Source organism: Haliotis cracherodii, unplaced genomic scaffold (genome assembly GCF_022045235.1).
Source record: "Haliotis cracherodii isolate W230 unplaced genomic scaffold, xgHalCrac1.p SCAF_6, whole genome shotgun sequence".
NCBI classification, from domain to species: Eukaryota; Metazoa; Mollusca; class Gastropoda; order Lepetellida; family Haliotidae; genus Haliotis; species Haliotis cracherodii.
The window spans coordinates 37,854,459-37,875,150 of record NW_027266319.1 but is presented as its reverse complement, the minus strand read 5'-3'; the positions used below and the strand labels follow the sequence as shown (position 1 = coordinate 37,875,150).

Here is a 20,692-nt window from a genome sequence, read left to right as displayed (position 1 = left end):
CAGTACAACTGAACAGTTTAGGATCTTTTTTCCAAACTTTGTTCTCCTGACATTTTGAAATTCAATTACAAATATCATTCATCACTTGCTGAAAAGTGCACGACGTATTTTGCCGTTGTTGAAATGTCCATCCCATATTTTGCGAAACTTGAAATGTGCATCTTATATCATACCACTTCTTTTATACAAATGATACGAACATCACATAAAACATGCAAATTCCCGCATTCCAGGGATAATGCTATCGTAACAACTATTGCAGATAAGTGGAGTCTGTGCGGATATCTGATAGACGTGAATGATACCAGCGACATGAACGACACCTACAGTCTCGTTGGCTACTGACAGAAACAATTATCCACTTTGATAAGATGGTTGCCCATCAAACATGACACTCCTCAGCCCGACAGCTATACATGTTGCTGTTAAACATCAGCTCTATATGACACAAATATCGCCTTTCAAAGCCGCTGATAATATCAAGATGGGGATTATTCGGCTTAATGAAACATTATCGTGAAAGTCTAGAAATGATTGAAGAAAGTTAAGGTCTTGAATATTGAATTTCATTTGTATTGAATAAATGAATTTAATGATCACAAGTGAAACAGAATTATTCCTCAGAGCACAAAAATAATTTCAGAAAATACAAGCTGGATGACATTTGTTTCCGGAACATTCAGTGAGTGAGTGAGTGAGTGAGTTGGGTTTAACGCCGCTTTTAACAGTATTCCAGTTATATCACGGCGTGACAGCTTAATGTGGGAGGAAAGCCCGAAGTGATGCAGGTCTTAAGATGTTTACCACTTCGGTGAAACCCACGAGCACGGTTATGGTGCTGACAAAACTAGAAACACAGTCGGGTCGAACCGGGATTCGAACCCACAATCACAGGTTTCTGGCGTGCCCAAGGGACGCAACTCTGCACAGCGAATTGCGGCGCCTTAGACGACTGGGCCCCCCCGTGCCCCCCGGAACATTCAGCTACAGAATCACACCATAGTGGGTTGTTAAATATTCATCATAATGATGATAGTTCATTATAGTCATGATAATCATAATCATACTGATGATGAAGGTGGGGTTCAATGCCATGTCCAGGATCATTGCACTTACATTGTGATGTGCATGCAGCGTGAGTCTCCTTGTACAAGTCCAGACTAATGCCGGTTTTATAGTTCTAGCCCATTGAGGGGACCATGCCACACTTTTCACAAGAATACCACTCTCAGACGCTTGTTCTATTGTCTTCATGCTGAGCATCAGACAGGGTAACAAGTACCATATTTCAACCTCTCTTACTATGACACGGCTAGGGATCAGACTATCAACCTACTGCTCTCCGGGCAGACGCTCTACCCACAGAGGCGATTCCTATGATGAAAACTGGGCCGACAGATTGGTTTATTGTTTAACGCCACATTCAGCAATATTCCAGCTATATGACGGCGGTCTGAAAATAATCGTGTCTGGACCAGACAATACAGTGATTGATATCATGAGCATCAATCTTTGCAATGTGGGATCGATGACATGCATCAACCAAGTCAGCGAGTCTGACCACCCGATCCTGTTAGTCGCCTTTTACAACAAGCATAGTCGCATCTTAGGACAAGCATGGGTTGCTGAAGATCTATTCTACCCCAAATCTGGGCCGACAGAAATTCAAACTTAAACCAAACCAGTAACCATCCCTGCTTCACTCAAACAACCAATGGCCACCTTGGAACCAGTAACCTCAAGAGCTAATGCAAGTACAATTGTCAGCATTGCACTACATAACCCTGTGAATTTATGATGGCACTAATGCTACTATTACTATAAGTAATACCCTGTAATAATTTTTTATCATAGCTCTAATTATATAGTACTTGGCAAAAAATAATATTGTGTATAAGGCTACTTAATCACTACCCTTGCCAAAATCAAATAAGTGTACAATCATTGTTGTATCTATTACTTGATAGATATTCATCAGCTTATCACCAGGCCCAAACATCTACCAAGAGTACAGGACTTTGAGAAAATACTCTCGGTTAGCTGTGACCCAATGATAACATTGAAATCGTAATTGACCTTCCTAGAGGTACTTTCAGTTAAGGTGACTCCTGGAAAACAGGTGTACATTTCAGGACGGACGGCTGACATGAACGCTGGAAACATATCTGTGTTACTGACACGTGCAATACACACCACTAACAATGCCGCTCTGTTGTCGGCAGCCTTCACTCAAGACAGAGGCTCAATTCAATGCTACACACAACAGGACTGTAACATGCCGAATAGGTAATTGAGGAAGTGAATGAATGCTGTTTAATACTGCAGCCAGATATATTCCGGCTGGCCTGGTGATGACAGAGCATGATTAAAAGCATGAGCAACAATTAATGCCTGATCACCTTATAATACTAATCATAATGTGAGTGAGTGAATGAGTGAGTGAGTGAGTGAGTGAGTGAGTGAGTGAGTGAGTGAGTGAACAAACAATATTCCAGCTACATGACAGCAGTCTGGGTTGGGTGAGTTGGGTTTAAACAGTATTCCAGTTATATCACAGTGTGTCAGCGTAATGTGGGAGGAAAGCCTGAAGCGATGCAGGTCATTAGATGTTTACCGCCGTGGTGTAACCCACAATCACGGGTACGGTGTTTTACAAACCTAGAAAAAGAATCGGGAAAGCAAATTGCAGCAACTTATATGACTGTGCCACCCGTGCCAAAATAATAATAAGAAGAAGATAAATAATAAGAATGTGTACAAGTTATTAGCTGAGAACTGGACATAGTTTTATACTCTGAGATAGTTTGTTCCACATTCAAATGACAAGAGGTGCTGATTTTCCAAGCACAGTACCTCTGGGGTTTGTATTGTCCAGAAGGCCAACAAAATAAGGCGTCGCTAGGCAATTCTCACACTTAAATGTGAGGCAGAGTACTTTGGACTATACACACCTGGGGACTAATTAAATGTCATCTGTTTTCATGAAAACATGCACCTAGTGCAAGTTTAATCCAGTTCTTTAAATTGAGCCCTGATACCCCACCCATGCACCCGCAGAAAGTACATGTACATACATGATTAAAATTGAATATATATTTCATATTAAATATCCTACTGTCTTACACCACCAATAACCTTTAATATCACCAAATTCCATCCACCAGCCTACTGACCCACTTCATCACTGGATACAGCTATGTTATAACCCACATCACTACCACCTTCAAAATAGGCCATGTAATCTCAACCACACTACAGCTTGAATCACAAGTATACATCCTTGTACTTTAAATAAATTTACATTTTTTACCTTCGAAATTGAACATGATGATCCCTTGTTATTTTGCCACCAGTATGAATCGTCACAGAATCTCCAACCTAGGCCACCAGGTTAGATTGTGGGTGCTCGGTGTTCACTGATAATATTCATATCAAGCACACCCTGTTTAATCAGTGCAGTGAGATCTTTACCTGTGTGTGTTTACAAACGGACATATGACCTTAACGTGTTTATTCCGGCTTCAACATGCATTATGAATGTTTCACTGACAAAGCTTGTTTGATATTGTAATAAATGTTTCTATGCTTTGTTTATCTTAAGTTATATTAGTTATTTATGTTAGAATAAAGGTTACAGTTTATATTGTAAATGTCATTAAATAATTATGTCAAGGGAATGAAATTTAAGAGGATATTTTAAGAGCATACGTCATGCAGCATTGTCGTAAGCAGAGGTAAAATAAATTTGGAAATGTTTGATGGAGTGAGTGAGTGAGTAAGTGAATTTTGTTTTGTAAATGGAGCAATATTCCAGCTTGACCTCTTCAGCATCTAAAGAATGGAGTCTGTGGCAGACAAACCAGTGGATGATGGCAATGGTCCATGTCATCAGCCCATAGATACCCAATTTGTCAGGCCACTCTTCATCACTTATCCTGATTTTAGTGTGTTTATACTGGTGACCTTTTCTGCACGGGTAATACTGCTTCTGTGGTCTATAACCTGGTCAAGTGACCCATGCAGATCCGGGGTAGAAAAGGTCTTCAGCAGCCCATGCTTGCCACAAAAGGCGACTATGCTTGTCGTAAGAGGCGACTAATGGGATCGGGTGGTCAGACTCGCTGACTTGGTTGATGCACGTCATCGTATCCCAATTGCGTGGATTGATGCTCATGATGTCAATTACTGGATTGTCTGGTCCAGATTCGATTATTTACAGACCGCCGTCATATAGCTGGAATATTGCTGAATGCGGTGTTACACAACAGAATAAACACATAAACAAGAAAATCGTGGTCGAGGAGATTCAATCCACTGATGGTCCTTTAGAGGTACTTCTTACCCTGCACTTGGCATTAAGTGGATAAAACAAGGGGTCAGCTCTATTCTGTGTCTTGAGTGGGGTATTCATGTTAAACTGCATGGTATCTCAATGGGCTAGCACTATAAACCCTTTAGTTCAGACTAGTACAAGCAGTCACACACACAGGGTAAATGCACATTGCTGTACAAGTGCAATAAATCCTACTTCACTTCGCCTCGGCAGGATGCTTCACTTTGGGGTTGCATTATTCACAGTTAAATGGAGATAACCCATCTCACAGCTCCTGACAACACTTCTAACACACCCAGGTCAGGTGGAGATAGTCCTTGATGAATAGGTGAAGTAAGGTGAAATAGGGTTTAAGTCTTAGATTATTGCACTAAAATAGTGACATGCATGCACATGTGAGTGGCTGCTTGTTACCATGCCGCAGTTTAACAAGAATACCCCACTCAGACACAGTATACCGAAATCATTGTTTTAGCCCCTTAATGCCGAGCGCCAGGCACGGTCACAACATGTTCCATCTTTAACTTCTTTTGATATTTTGATGAGACCCCTGACCTTATGCTCTCTGGGCAGACGCTTGACCAATAGAACATGGAGGCAGTTCCTTGGCAAATAGATCAGTTTCTCTCTCATCATTTACCAGGTGGTCAGGTAGCCTAGTGGTTAAACGTTGGTCACACTAAAGACCCGGGTTCCATTCCCGACATGGTGTCCCCATTGGTGATATTGCTGGAATATTGCTGAAAGTGGCACAAAATCAAACTCACTCTAATCATTTACCTCACTCTGCAAAAACATTTTTACTTAAAGGTGTGAGATTATTGTATTAAAAAAATGTGTGTACACATTTGTGTATCATATGTGCCAAAATATAAGCACCAGATGAAGACAAATAGATGCCCAAAACAGTTGCTTTTGGAATAAAGACAGTTAGTATTTTCAGCACTGTACAGGTTGTGAAAGTAATATTTCATATGCTCAAGGGTAAACTCCCCCTTCAACCAAAACCTAAAATAAATTGCTTCATCAATCTCTTATCCACTCCACCTCAGCATCATGACGCCCAATGGTTGACATCAAAATGTCTCCTAACGTGACCAAGTCAATAAACGTTTCACATCAACACCTACCAAATTAACCAGTTCGTTTTACTTATACAAGTGAAAGCTAACACGTGGCAAGGTGCTGTGGTCGTATCTCATGTCAAGGTCATCCCGAATCAGCCACGAAAGTGATGGGTTTCCATTTCTTAAATCTAGGACTGTGTCGCCCCCAAGGCTTTAATCAACGTTGAAAAATACGTCCATAAAGTGTATAGCAAAGTTGTGGCTTGACTGTTTTAACTGTCCTTATGAGCAAAGACGTACATAAATCTATATATACGTCTTTGTTTTGAGTGAGTGTGGTTTTATGGGGTGCAGGCTAAAACGTCACCTCAGCAAAAACGTCACCGATTTCTCTGGCGAAAACGGCTACTTTGTGACGGGCGAAAACGGCTACTATGTGACGGTGGAAAACGGCACCTCTGTTATTAATAACGATAAGAACAATTTATGTAGTAGTATATCTGATTTGTGTTATCTGTTACACATTATTTGATGTATTTACATGTTATTTCCTGTTTTCCAGTTGTTCACAGATAATATATATGGAATATTGCAAAAGCGCATAAAACCTAACGCCTTCACTCACTTCAGCTACATAACAATGGCCGTCTCACATTTACTCATTTATTCAACGATTTATAGCATCTGACTACCTAAAATTTTCCCAGAGACAAATTTAAAATTGCGCCATATCAACACCTCAAAGCACTGCACTACTAAAATTACCACCAATCCGTTCAATCATTTCATTTTTCAATTATATGACCAGCAAATTTCAACAATCGTGTTTTACCCGAACATCTATGACGCCTTTAAAACTACAAAGACGTGGACCCCTCTCCTCCGAAGCGATGCGCTGTCAACCACCACGCCATAACGACACCTGGCTCCTCATCGATGTTGCGTCCCCCCTAAATCGCTAGTAGTGAACAAGCTCGTTAAATCCCCAATACCCTGGCCAACAGCTCAAATCAGAAAGTTAGTAAGTGTCTCCATGAACCGAACTAATTTCTTCCAATACTGCTGTGTGCGAAAACCCCTCGTCACCCTCTGGTCTTGTCCCATTATTTACACGTTCAAGCGGGCCATTTCTCCAACAAACATGTCAATTACGACACCACATTCGACAAAGCGTGAGCTTGGTGTTCGTTTTATTTACAACACGTCTTACATCTTCGGCATGATTTAGATTTACGATCTCAAAACCCACCAACAATATTCATTTGTCACATTTCGTCCCAATGCGAATATCTCGATACACAGTGAATGAAACTTCAGTCGCAAACTAGTGGTGACGGCGCAACACAATTTGCCAAATGACATTCAGAAATCATTCAGTGTCCGTTTATCGTCCTTTTGTGACTTGCAGCGCCGAGGTTTGAAACGAACACTTACTGTTGCATCTGACGTTGTATTGAGGTCATAGCAAAAAAAACAACTCTTGGAAGCGTCGGACTGGCTGCTTGGAGACAGCGAGCATTCAGCTGAATGCCCAAACACTGCCCATTAGGAAGATAGGCAGAGTCGATGTGCATTGTCTATATACGCTAACGAAACATTTCTAAAAGTTTCAGAAAAAGTTGTTTTAAAGGGCTCGTCGTCAGTGTTTTGTGTTCAAGCTCCTGAATATACATGTAGTAGTGTGCACATTGGATCGCTCGGCAAACTTAATGTTACCTATTTTACATACGGTCTCAACTGTTCCGGGATTGATGATGAAATTACCCTGTGGACACATGGATGACAAATGCACCGCGATAGAAAAACATAAAGGTCACACATATTTTATACGTAAACGCTTGGGTAGTCTAGCAATTTCCCCTTAGATGGGCAGGGTAACAAACAGTTAAATGTATTTGGGTTCAATGAGTTGTTTGTTGTCTAACGCCGCACTCAGCATTGCAATGTTCCAACTAAATGACGGCAGTCTGTAAGTTATCGAGTCTGGACCAGAGAATCAAGTGATTGGGATATGATACCATGCATCAAATCAAGTCAGCGAGCCTGACCACCTGATCCCGTTAGTCGCCTTTTTCTACCATAGTCGCCTCTTGCGACAAGCGTGGGTTGCTGAAGACCAATTCTACCAGGGTCTTCACGGGTATGTGTTCAATGGTGAAATGATAGAATGGTATCTCTGATGTCGATAACATCCGTTTTAAAAACGTACTACTTGATCACTTCATTGCTACCGTCTTCCCGAGACAAGAGTGTCTACTTGCCAAATAACAAAACCATATAGTAGAAACTAGACTTTGATATTGGCTAGTGGACACGCTTGCCTCGGAAAGATAGATCGCTACATTTAGCTTCACTTCTTAAAATGTCGAAAGTCATCTCTACCATCAACGACCAGCTCGACTGCTTCATGTAATATGAGCTTATGGACTAATTGTAAAACTGTTTGCGACGTTTAGACACAAGGGGTATATTGGGAGAGTAGAGCTATCTACAACGACCGTCGAATAATGCCTCAGCTGTTAAGTGGCTTAAATGATCTTGCTTTGATATAGGAAGGTTTGACGAATGATCGATACCTCTACAGCAGAACAAGTGGCTGCTATTTCACAACTTGCAGTTAACAGCTATTTCACGAACCGAATCTGAACAAATGTCTGGTCACGTTCAGTAATGCCTTGCTGCGCGTGTTCCACGCTCAAGTCGTGCATCTGCACGTGAAGGCTCGTCCACAAACCCAAATAACGAAATACTCTGAGCTATATGTCCACGAGGTCACGAGGCCAATCTTGCAGACACCCGGCTAACATAAAACGAATTTAACATATCCCAAAACCTAATTTTCTCACTTAATCGTACAGTTAAGATTTACAAGACAATATAATTGACAAATTGATACTTTACGAGCTAATCCCGCGCTCAAAACATTTTAGCGAGTGAATAACACCTTCATTTTTGTATCAAATTCTTCAGATTTCGAACGCATGGCAACGATTTGATGCCAGATTAAAGACTCGTTGTTTTTAAGCCCAAATCGCTTAGCTATTTCCAACGTCGAATGAAATAGTCTTATCACATAATTCTTCTAAAAGAAACACCAAAACCTTATTGCCTTTTCTCCATATCCCCCAACCAGTTACAATCATGGAGTTCAGTTGGAACAATGCCAAACAACGCAGCTTGTGACGTCATTGAGATCGTGAAAGCATGTGTGCGCATCACGTTTTTTTGGCTTAAAGACGATAAAATTGAAACATATCTTCAAGGTCTTAGACGATCTTTGATATGTTACCTACCTAATATGTATTTTGTATTGGATTCAACGTATATCACTTTCTTTCTTTTATCTCTCAAGTTGTATAGCTTTATGTCAACCATTGATAGCCCGATGATAAGCGTACACGTAAAGCACGCACAATATAGCGATCATTTCATTGAAACTCCCGGTGCCCGTTCTGCATAGAGATCCTAACGAAATGAAGTCGCAATTTCCTGATTTATGCATGGTTTGCTTTTTACCAAATTTGTATAAATTTCAGTTATTTATGTGTTAAATAAAATGTCAAATGTAAAAGCATATTATTATTCTTTATATTTTTACTTTAAACCATCATATTAAACAATATTTAAGGCAATGAAAGTCTTTGCGAAATTGACCCCCCCCCCCCCCCCCCCCCCCCTAATCGTGTTGTACTTCGCGACCGATTTATATATAGTTGAAATAAATAAATAATAATCATCATCATCATCATCATTATTTATTTCATATTTAAGTCTTCTAAAAGCATTTAAGGTAGTGAAGTTCTAACTGAACAACTCACTAAAGTCGGGATGTACAGTCCCTGAAACAAATACTAGTATATCCAATACAGCCCATGCAAGCCTATAATGTTTGGCAAGTCTACAGTACTGCAAGCAAGCACAAATAACCTATTTCAAATGCTATGTTTGATAACTAACACCATACATAATCTAACAGAATAATATATTTCATATGAAGGCAACAAAACACTGATCAATACTAATTCGTGGACCACCTGATGTGCAGATAATTGAAATTGTGAAACAAACGTATCAATAGATAGAGATGAAGCGTAACATGCAATTTAGTGCACCGGTGCACCTTAGTTGTTGTTTTTTTCTGTTTAAATGTATTCTTAAAACCAACATGGCGGACATGAATTGATCCGACTTTCTCGTGAACGAGTTGGGTCTAACGCAGCAGTATTTCAACTCATTCATGAGAAAGTTTTGTAACGGCGTGTTAGCTTAAGTTTAAGGAACATCCGAGTTGCCGAAGTGACTTTTCTCATGAAATAGCCACACATTTATCCTAAATCACCAACAATACTATAACATACAATATGTGTTGATTGCAGGAGTTGTCTAATAGACTAGTGTTAGTAATAAACAATATACGTCTTGTGATGATATTTAGGTCAATTGTTTTTATTTGATTTTTAACGCCGCACTCAGCAATATTCCAGCTATATGACGGCAGTCTGTAATTAATCGAGTCTGGAGCAGACAATCCCGTGAATGATATCATGAGCATCGATCCACGCAATTGGGATACGATGACATGCATCAACCAAGTCAGCGAGCCTGACCACCCGATCCTGTTAGTCGCCTCTTTATACGGCAAGCATAGTCGCTTTTTACGGCAAGCATGGGTTGCTGAAGACCTATTCTTCCCTGGATCTTCACGGGTCGTATGTCAATTACAAACGACGGTAGCTGCACACTGGATGGATATAACCAGATCTTTCATTCCGATACATAGATCTCTGCAGATCTGACACGCCCTTAGAAGGTCGCGTCAGGTGAGCTACATAATCAGCCAGTCAGCATCGGTGCTTCTAAATTTTCGGTACGAGTGAGCGAAGCATTCAGACAAGCATTCAAACAAGCATATCTGATTCCGTGTATCGAAAACGAACATAATCGAGGAACTGCAAATGCAAAAAAATAAAACCGCTATCATATTGTTGTGGAATAGTGTGTACATCCTGTCGTTTCTGAGCGCCGAGGCATCTACACTCAAATGGGTGCATTTAAGTACTATCGAGGGTATGTTGCGTTCTTTTGTGGTTTTCTTTTGCAAAGATAGAAATTTCCGAATAGAAGCGGTAAAGAAATGAAGACGAATCGTCTTAGAAAGCTTACATCTGATTGGCTCAAGAACCAACGCATCCTTCATTTCGATTGGACCTTCTAATGACCGAGGTGTCGTCAGATCTTCTCATATGATTTTAATGAGATTGAATGGAATGGGAATTTGGTTGTGCTTCATTCCTAGGCAATTTAACATCCTTCGAAATTAAAATATCTAAATGTAGGTGGGCGGTATCGGGTTTCAGATGCTGACGCTGTCCACGTGATCAGCCATGTGTTTGCAACATACCAACAGTATATATAAGCGTGATGGCAAGTTCATTCCACTGGACACAATTTCACACTATTTAGTTTATACTCCATGTCAACGTGAAGTAACATGAATGCGTTGTCATTTGATACTTAATGATTTATGTAATTACAGCAGAAACTAATTCTTTCCACCATCTGTTCACATACGTCAGAGACAACACATGCTGAGCGCCGACGCGACCCCGCTATTGTCAAGACGGCAGAGTGCCTCGTGCTCACCATCCAACGGTATGCGGCTAGCGCGTAATTCCAAGACGTGATCAATCAATGAATTGTTTATAGCCAGTGACAAAGATGAAAAACATAACTCCCAAAGCGCTAATTTATCACTTGCGATGAAACCATTAATTTGGAACCTCACGTATGTTCTAATATTAATATCGCCAAGGGACGATTCGCTGACCTTTTGTCATCACAGATCCATGCACTTGTTTCATTCTGGATTGCTGGAGATGGTCTCTAGAATCACTTAGTCTTTAAGCAGTCGCCATGTCTAACTAACATGGTGAAACCACGTCAGTTCAGGAAACCCCCTTACAACCAATTGCAAGTCTTTCACGAATATCGTACCCACAAATGCCATACATTGTTTCGTCCTGTGAAGATCCGGGTTAGAATAGGTCTTCAGCAACCCATGCTTGCCGTAAAGGGTGGCGATGTTTGTCGTAAGAGGCGACTAACGGGATCGGGTGGTCAGGCTCGCTGACTTGGTTGATGCATGTCATCGTATCCCAATTGCGTGGATCGATGCTCACGATGTCAATCACTGGATTGTCTGTTCCAGACCCGATTATTTACAGACCGCCGTCATACAGAAGGAATATTGCCGAGTAGGGCGTTAAACAACAAACATACATACATTGTTTCAGAAAGCGGTATATATAGAGTGTTTCTCTTAACAGAAGCCGGATCAGCGGCACAAACTAATTACATAACTGACAGTGTTAAGGCAACATACATCATTTGGTTCAACTCAGCTTATTCCGGTATCTACATAATACATCGCGCTCCGGCAGACCAATCTGCATATTCCCTACAACACGACTTTCGATTTTTAGAAAAGCTTTTCATGGCGTGAGTGAGTTGGGTTTAACGCTGCTTTGAACAGTATTCCAGTTATGTCACGGTGTGTCCGCTTCACGTGGGAAGAAAGCCCGAAGTGATGCAGGTCTTAGACGTTTACCACTTTGGTAAAGTTTTTTTGTTATAGGAATTAGGTACCCATACAATTTAATACAGTCACATGTTTATAAGAGTCACCACCGTCCTCGAGTTGAAAATGTGATAGATTCATCCCCAAACTGTGCAGTATCTGACCTATAGCGGATTGAGGTGAGTCTGTCTCAACATACACAAACTGCTGTGTTGTATATGGAACTACTTTCAACAATTATCCGAACATAAAAATAGTTCTGTTCCAAAAGATCAAAGATGCATAGTCATGTTTACGTCTAAAAGAGAACTCGACAGAACATTGATGAAGCAGGCTCGTTAGGGACAATGTTTACAAGACCACACGCCCTTACGTGTCATCAAGTTTATCCAACTTAGCACGTCAACGACAGTTGGCAAAATCGAATTGACGAATCCATATTTCAACGTAAAATGTTAGTCAGAAATGTCAGATTTGAGGAACAAGCCAAAATTGCCTTCGTACGCCAGAATGCCCTTGAAGACAAGGTTCCTCAATGGCATTAATTCGCTGAATATATTTCTTCGTGAGTCTCTATTGAGTTGGCTTTGGAAATCGCTGAGAGTCTGCTTGCCGTCAATTCAACATGGAATTGGACCGCCCTGGCTGACCTTATGGTTAAGCAGCATTTACCTTCACATCTTTGTTCAAAAGTGCATCAGAGCAGCGTTCATGTCACCGTGGCCCCCAAAGGTTGTACGATCACATCAAACGCATGCTCATTCTATTTTGTCTGGGTATATTGTAAACGACTTGACCAAGGTAGCAGCTGACTGATGATTGTCAAGAGTGAGTGAGTGAGCTGGGTTTAACGCCACTTTTAACAGTATTCCAGTTATATCTCGGTGTGTCAGCTCAATGAGGTAGGAATCACTTCAAGTAGCACGTATACCTCTTTGGTGAAACCATAGAAAGGGAATGCTGCTGACAAACTTAGAAACACAATCGGGGCGAATCGGGATTCGAAACCACGGTCATGGAGTCAATCATCGTCTAAGAGGCGACTAACGGGATCGGGTGGTCAGGATCGCTGACTTGGTTGATGCATGTCATCGATCCCAATTACGTGGATCGATGCTCATGATATTAATCACCGGATTGTCTGTGACGGACTCCAGTATTTACAGACCGCCGTCATATAGCTGGAATATGCCGAGTGAGGCGTTAAACAACAATCCCGCGATCATAGGTTTCTGGTGTGCCCAAGGGACGCTAATTGCGGCGCCTTAGACGACTGGGCCACCCTTGTCACCCTGGAGTCGTTCGAGGGTTAATATAGTGAAGTGTGTAAAACCGTACAACTTCATTCTGGACCGGTCGATACGTTTTTTATTTGTCTATACCATATCCCATTTCATCTTCATTTCTGTTATTTGTGATCTTCGATATTCCTATGATACGATGAACGTGGAGGTTTTTCCACATAAACACCCACACTACGTCATAAAGGTTCGGGTACACAAGGCTTAATTTAATATTGATTTAATAATTCGAGGGAGCTGTTTCATTTCAAATACTGCCAAACCGGCGATATAAAAGACTTTGGGGAGACATAAAAAGACAATGATTAAAGTTATGTTTTTCAATATTTTACGTGTCTTCAGATTGGGGTCTGTCCCGTGCCCCGTGGTTATTGATCGTGAAGACGAGACCAAAGGCACGTGTACTAATTATACTCCTCGATAAACAAAAACACTCAAGTGTCGTCTGCCATCTCCACATAGAAGAAGGAAGCATCTTTCTGTTTGAATATTTAATACGCCGTGAGCCGGGAAATCTAAAGCGACAGCCTCGAGGCATGTCCAGGCTCTTGAAGATGTTGTCTCACTTGATGCTGATGTTGGCAGTGACCACTTCCTATCTTGAATTATGCAGATTCTCTCACAAATATCCTCAATAAACTCGCAGAGACATGATTTATCGGTTGTTATTAACAACCCAAGAAATAGGTCTGCCTCAATAGAACAATACCTGCTCCTATTGTATCCCTCGGAGAATAGAGTAGCATGTTGATAGCAGTCATCGCAGTCGATCTTTTCAGGACAATGATTATTTTGTATTGAACACATTCACTGTTTCAACCTCACACCAATATCGGGATCCGAGAAAGCATTTGATTGTTTTCCCACCTTAATAGAGTTTATACAACATCTGTACTCGTATAAGGTTTACTTCGGATAAATATTCCAAATGTTTTACTCTTAAAAAATACCATGTGTGATTGCCTGTCCTAGTCCGGACTTTTACTGGTTACATAGTGTTAGCTGCAGTTTAACATGAATACCCCACTCAGACACCGTAAACCGACTCCGAGCCGAACTCTTTTAACCCCCTTATTAATAGGCAGGTTACCAATTAAATACCATATTTTAACGTCTTTTGGTATGACGCGACCGGGGATCGAACCACGACCTTCCACTCCCCGAGCAGACGCTCTATTTACCAGCTGTTTACCAGACCACGCGAGCGGTCGGTATAAGTTTGAGATCAACCAGGCACCATATGATGCTAGAGTGATTACTTAAGAAAACAATAGGCTTTCATTACAACATGCAACAATGCACTTGTCATAATATCATGTTCTGAATGAATATGGACAAATGAACAGTCACTAGCGATGCTGATGAAATATTAAATCGTCCCATCAGCAATGTGTCAAACAATTTCAGCCGTGATTCAATATGTACAAAATACAGGGGCGATATGACACGTGTATATATGGTTTGACAACTTGTCAAAGTTCCAGAAAAACACTGAGTAGAAGCGATACCTCGATCGCCAGTACCACATGCGTCAAACACATCGACATGCATAATACATTATGGCAGTTATACACAAACTGTGCGATTACTTTCCAATGTATCGAAACATCTTTTGTTAATGACTGGTTTAGTTCAACTAGGACACTTACCTCACGACTTTGACAACACGGTGATTTCTGATGCGAAATGCTATGAATATAGACGGAAATCCTCCAGGGTTCCACCATTACGAAGCGAGGGGCGCAAGGTTGTTTGTTAACCTCACGTTTCAACGACCACAACACTCTCTGGTAAGCTTTGTGCATTTCAAAGGGTTAATGTCACATGTTATGTATTTACAAAACATGAAATCTTTACAAAGTCGAAATATGAACTAACCGACGAGTGGTCCCCTTTCGCCTTGCCCCGTTCGTCGATCCTACATTTTGTCTCAACTGACACTTCGCTTGTTCGGAGATATCTCTGCCCTAGTTATTTATTCGGGCGGGAAAATACTACAGTTGTTTTGCATCAAGATGCTTTCCTTGGGAGTAGAATTTGGTGAATAAACAGATTTCCTCGGAAGAAAACATCACAGCGAAGACATTTGCCGTGGACGTGATTGTCGTGATGTGTTGATGTCTCCGGGTCACGTTCGTATTACATGTCGGAAAGTCATGTGACAGCACTTTGAACCAATCAATAATTCCATTACGAACTTCCCCGAGTCTATTTATAGAAGCCGAGTAGATGGGGAATCCCTTTGTTATTGATTTGTGAGGGTTTCTCTTGATGTCCTATGAAATTGTCCCAACTTAAGATTTGAAAGCGAAAGTTGAAATCTAAAAGTGGTATTTGTGTAGTAAGGTAACGAATATTAGATGCCGTGTTCTGTGCAAATTGAACCACTGCTAATTTCTATATAGTGAAGTAAGTATTTACCGCGTTTGGCCAGCGGACAAAACCGTATAATCACTATTGACAACATCATTTTATAGCAAAACAACAACATTGTGGAAAGAAGAAAACAAGTGGCTTACGAAGTAATGATCATAACAAATCTTATCCTTTAAAGACCCTTAAAACTAATTTGTGTTGAACAAAACTTAAGTCTTCATTATTATATATATATAATTGGGATATATTGAAATATACATCCCTTCTTTTAAAATATTAATGTTGCTCCTAATTAGCATACATTTACATAGGACCCTAGCTTATATTACTGTCTACTATCTGTAAATGTCATTTACCCATATATATATATATATATATATATATATATATATATATATATATATATATATATATATATATATATATATATATGCACATAAACGCACTGACAACGAAACAGCGATAATATCCGGAGTTCTTAGAAGTTTTTTTGTGCTTATATTTTTTAGGATGTGAGGTTATATCATTTTACGACCAAAATCTACTGGGGGTCGGATCAAATTACACTTGAGAGAACGCACACCGTGAAACTACCACTAACAGTATGACAATATCGATCTCGGTGACCTCCGCTTTGCTTCTGGGAAAATTGTTAGGAAATAAGACGTATAAAAAACGATCAATAGTTTGTCGTTTGACGGAGGAAGGTAGGAAAAAATACAGAGTGTGAAATTGAATGAGGAAAGAAACGAGAGAGTTGATGGTAAAGTATTATCTGCTGAAAAGTATATTTTGTTGTGTACGTGCTTTGCATAGTCTATCGGGGATGCAATATACTGATGAGAAAAAGTCGCGCATCAATTGAACTGAAGAGATCGCAACGTTGTTTGTGTTTTTGTGTTTGTTTTTTGGTGTTTTGTTTAACGCCGCACTCAGAAGTATTCCAGTTATATGACGGCGGTCTGTAAATAATCGAGTCTGGACGAGACAATCCAGTGATTAATATCATGAGCATCGATCCACGTAATTGGGATCGATGACATGCATCAACCCAGTCAGCGATCCTGACCACCCGATCCCGTTAGTCGCCTCTTACGATAAACATAGTCGCCTTTAAGCATGGGTTGCTGAAGACCTATTGAATACCTAACACCCCCCACATACGTCTTAAACGTCAGCACGAAGTACACACAAGCTGCAATTTTACCTTTCAACACGATGTAAATTTAAATAACGAAACGACTTCAGTTGCAATCAAATATGCTCAAACAATAGTAAACAAAATAGAAAAACAGTCTTGAGTACATATGAAATGTAAATTATTATGTGGCATTTCATTATTATATGTATGTATGTATGTATGTATGTATGTATGTATGTATGTATGTATGTATGTATGTATGTATGTATGTATGTATGTATTATTATTATTATTATTATTATTATTATTATAATGATGTGTCAATGAAGAAGGTTGACATGTATTTTAACGTGTTTATTCTCTCAATGCATTGAGAGTGTAAATAAGTTGAAATCAACGTCTTCATAAATCACTAACACATGAACAACTTAAGAAAACGTTAACGTTATGGAAAACATTAGCGAGACGTCGCTGATACAATACACCAGAAATTGTTATGAAGAAAGTTGAACGTTTTCTTATTTACACAACTTCTAGAATGCCAATCAAACAATTACATAAATAACTTGTTGTTTTCTAATGATACATTCTAAAAGCCACGAAATAATACTTCAAATAAAAATGTCCAAGTTTGAAAATGTTCCGTTCTTGTCAATGGAACCAAATTAATTTTAAAAGGAGAGAAGAACGCAGGCTTACCCATTTTCAGTGCTTCTTGTGTAGCGATACACCTGCTAGTGTCAGGTTTGGGCGACTAACTCAGATTATTAAGGGAGCGGGATGTCGCTGTGACGTAAATGCATTAATCTGGTCAAACAGTAGGCGCTTGTCGAAAACAATGACAGCCGAAAAGATGTCACCCCGCTCAAGGATGGCGAGGTCACGTGACAGGTGTCAGGGATCACAGGGTTATGAAGCGTCGTAAAATCGCCTGAGGTCGACACGCTCCAGTGTGTTGTGGCAAGCTCGCGCGTGGTCGTAGATGTGTGTTTACGGAGTAAAAGACGAGTGTTGAGCAATGTCAGAAGTCTGATTATCCAGAGTAAGGGCTGTTGACTTGAGCAATGTTTACTTTGATATGAATTGTCGGCGCTGGATTGTTTTTTCATCCGTGAGAAATCATAGCGAACCAGTATTTTTTAGTCAAGTGTAAAGTTACTTCAGTCAAGTTTCTTGTAACGTTATAAGTATACTTGATATCGTAAACAAAACACAGGTGACGCAAACAAGCTATTTACAAGTGTCGTCTGCCAACACCGCATCAGTTCATCAAACCGTATTCTACCCAAGATAATCAACGCGCACTAAGTTAAGGGACATGAATATTCGTGCGATATAGGAGAGGGGGTTGTCCCTTGGTATGAGATTTATAAGACATATTTATTATTTAATCAGATATTCTTTACACTACATAGAGTGGCACAGTTTTCGCGCATGAGGGCGATCTACATAATTAATCAACACGCGTCTACCGAGCAAGTACTAGTGTATCATCCCCAATCGCATTGTGATATAAACAATACCCTCGGCTTACAATTCTACTTGATGTTGTTGCGTCATTTCAGGCGGATTTAAGACTAAGTCGTGTCATTCTGTTGAATTAACTGATCATATCTCCCCAAGCAGGATATAAATGAATGTGCATCCGTTGTCTGAAGGGCCGATACATCTCCATCATTGATAAACGATTTTTGAAATCAGCGCCTGATATTGAAACAGGGCTGTATTGGGGAATCTTGTTAATAATTAGTAAATAATTATGCAGATATTGCATCATGCAACCTTATTCCCTCGTTTTAAAAAGTACGAAGTACTAATAAAATGTGAATGTTGCTGTGGACTGGGAAGTGGAATATTGTAGTCAATCTGTCACTTATTGGTAATTGGTATTTCTGTAGTAGCAGTAGTAGTAGTAACAACAGTATTAGTAGCAGTAGCAGCAACAGCAGTAGTAGTAGCAGCAGTAGTCGTAGCAGCAGCAACAGTGGGTAGTAGTAGTAGTATCAGTAGTAGTAGTAGTAGTATCCGTAGCAGCAACAGCAGTAGTAGCAGCGGTAGCCGTAGCAGAAACAGTAGTAGCAGCAGCAACAGCAGTAGAAGCAGAAGTAGCCGTAGCAGCAGCAACAGTGGGTAGTAGTAGTAGTAGCAGCAACAGCAGTAGCCTTAGCAGCAGCAACAGTCGGTAGTAGTAGTAGTAGTAGTAGTAGTAGTAGTAGCAGCAACAGCAGTAGTAGCAGCAGTAGCCGTAGCAGCAGCAACAGTCGGTAGTAGTAGTAATAGTAGTAGCAGTAGTAGCAGCAGTAGCAGCAGCAACAGTCGGTAGTAGTAGTAGTAGTAGTAGTAGTAGTAGTAGTAGTAGTAGCAGCAACAGCAGTAGTAGCAGCAGTAGCCGTAGCAGCAGCAACAGTCGGTAGTAGTAGTAGTAGTAGTAGTAGCAGTAGTAGCAGCAGTAGCAGCAGCAACAGTCGGTAGTAGTAGTAGTAGTAGCAGCAGTAGTAGTAGTAGTAGTAGCAGCAGCAGCAGCAGTAGTAGTAGTAGTAGTAGTAGCAGTAGTAGAGTAACAGTAGTTGTAGAGGTCGTACTCGCAATGGGAGTAGTATTAGTCGTAGTTGAGTGGTAGTTGAAGAGATGCAGAAGTGTATTCGTATATATCACAATCTTACAACCTTAATACGTATGGAATATGTCTTCGTTTCAACACAAGTCACCAATATATAAAACATATATTTTCTCAATGTGACTTCGCAAAGTTGTTATGCAGGATGACATATATCTAAAGTATCTGTTTAAAAGCTATGCACACTTCATTATCCTAAGGTAACTCCAGGGGTATCACTCCAGGTAGGCTGTGTCTATTGTTTACAGTCGTCAAGGATTATAGATCTGCACTGTGCATGAACCACCTCCCGCCCCCTGTCATAGACCAAACCCCTGGCAGTCAGTGCCATCATTCAGGAATACAAAGACATAACCAATTATACATCCCGTCCTTTTGCAGCTGTGATAAGCTGGTGATTTGTAATAACGTATGTGATATGCCAATCGTATACTTAAAGTAAGCCCCGCCTAAGGCAAAGGATTAAACACTTATCATTGTGCATTTGACTTACTGCTCAGTGTATCTGTTATGGCCTAGCCTGTGATACATCCCGACCTACTGGGTCTGACAGCTCAGACGGGGATCATTAAATGCAAGCAAACAATGCAGTACTTTGACCTTAAACACTTATAACCCTTGTCATACACAGAGCAACCACAAGGAGGCCTGCACAGATCTAAAACACCGATATCACAAGATATATCAACCACGTCGTGGACGTAACACTTATAAGCGTGGTGCAGTTTGATAATTGTTATCAAACCCAGCTATTACGCAACTAATGCAACACTCAAACACAACATGTAACCACCTCATCAACGTGAACGTGAAGTTAAGGACAATCTAGAAATGATATATGGTGTAACTATGACGAAAGGCTCACAGAAGAACACACCATAGTGCAATAAATTTATTTAATTAAAATATTATGATTTTGGTAATGATTTCAAACTTTTTTTTGTGTGCTTATCAGGTTCACCGATGGCAGCACACGACTGTATATCCGGGCATTGATAGCTACACAGGGGGGCAATATCCTTTTGAGGATTTTTTAACAAGATACAAAAAGGCAATTTCACATTTTATAAAAACTGTTCACCCCAGGGACTAATGTAGGACTAGACGGTGAAACATAATATTCATACCATTTCTTAAGGTGCATATATATCCTTCATAATATACCTATGGGAAATGGTTTTATCCACAAATAGTTTCTTTGTAAAATCTCATAAAATATATGTTTAGCTTACATCTGTCTAGTTAACCAATCTGACATTTTGCTGAATAAATATTTTTTA

At 40.2% G+C, this 20,692-nt stretch overlaps 1 protein-coding gene across 5 annotated transcripts in view; it reads right to left on the bottom strand.

Moving 5' to 3' along the window:
* LOC139445557 (prestin-like) overlaps window positions 1–20,692 on the bottom strand; it is an 85,202-nt gene that overhangs the window by 50,172 nt on the left and 14,338 nt on the right. Inside the window, exon 1 of one of the 5 annotated variants that reach the window (XM_071226705.1) lies at window positions 17,495–17,538. The exons of 2 other annotated variants lie outside the window; for them this stretch is intronic. In XM_071226705.1, coding sequence (XP_071082806.1) covers window positions 17,495–17,498 — 4 coding nt within the window. In that variant the 5' untranslated portion in view covers window positions 17,499–17,538. Of the gene's footprint in view, window positions 1–3,310; window positions 3,384–14,927; window positions 15,171–17,494; window positions 17,539–20,692 lie in introns of those variants that run through there. 2 more of the 5 variants (XM_071226706.1, XM_071226704.1) reach the window with 2 other exon arrangements.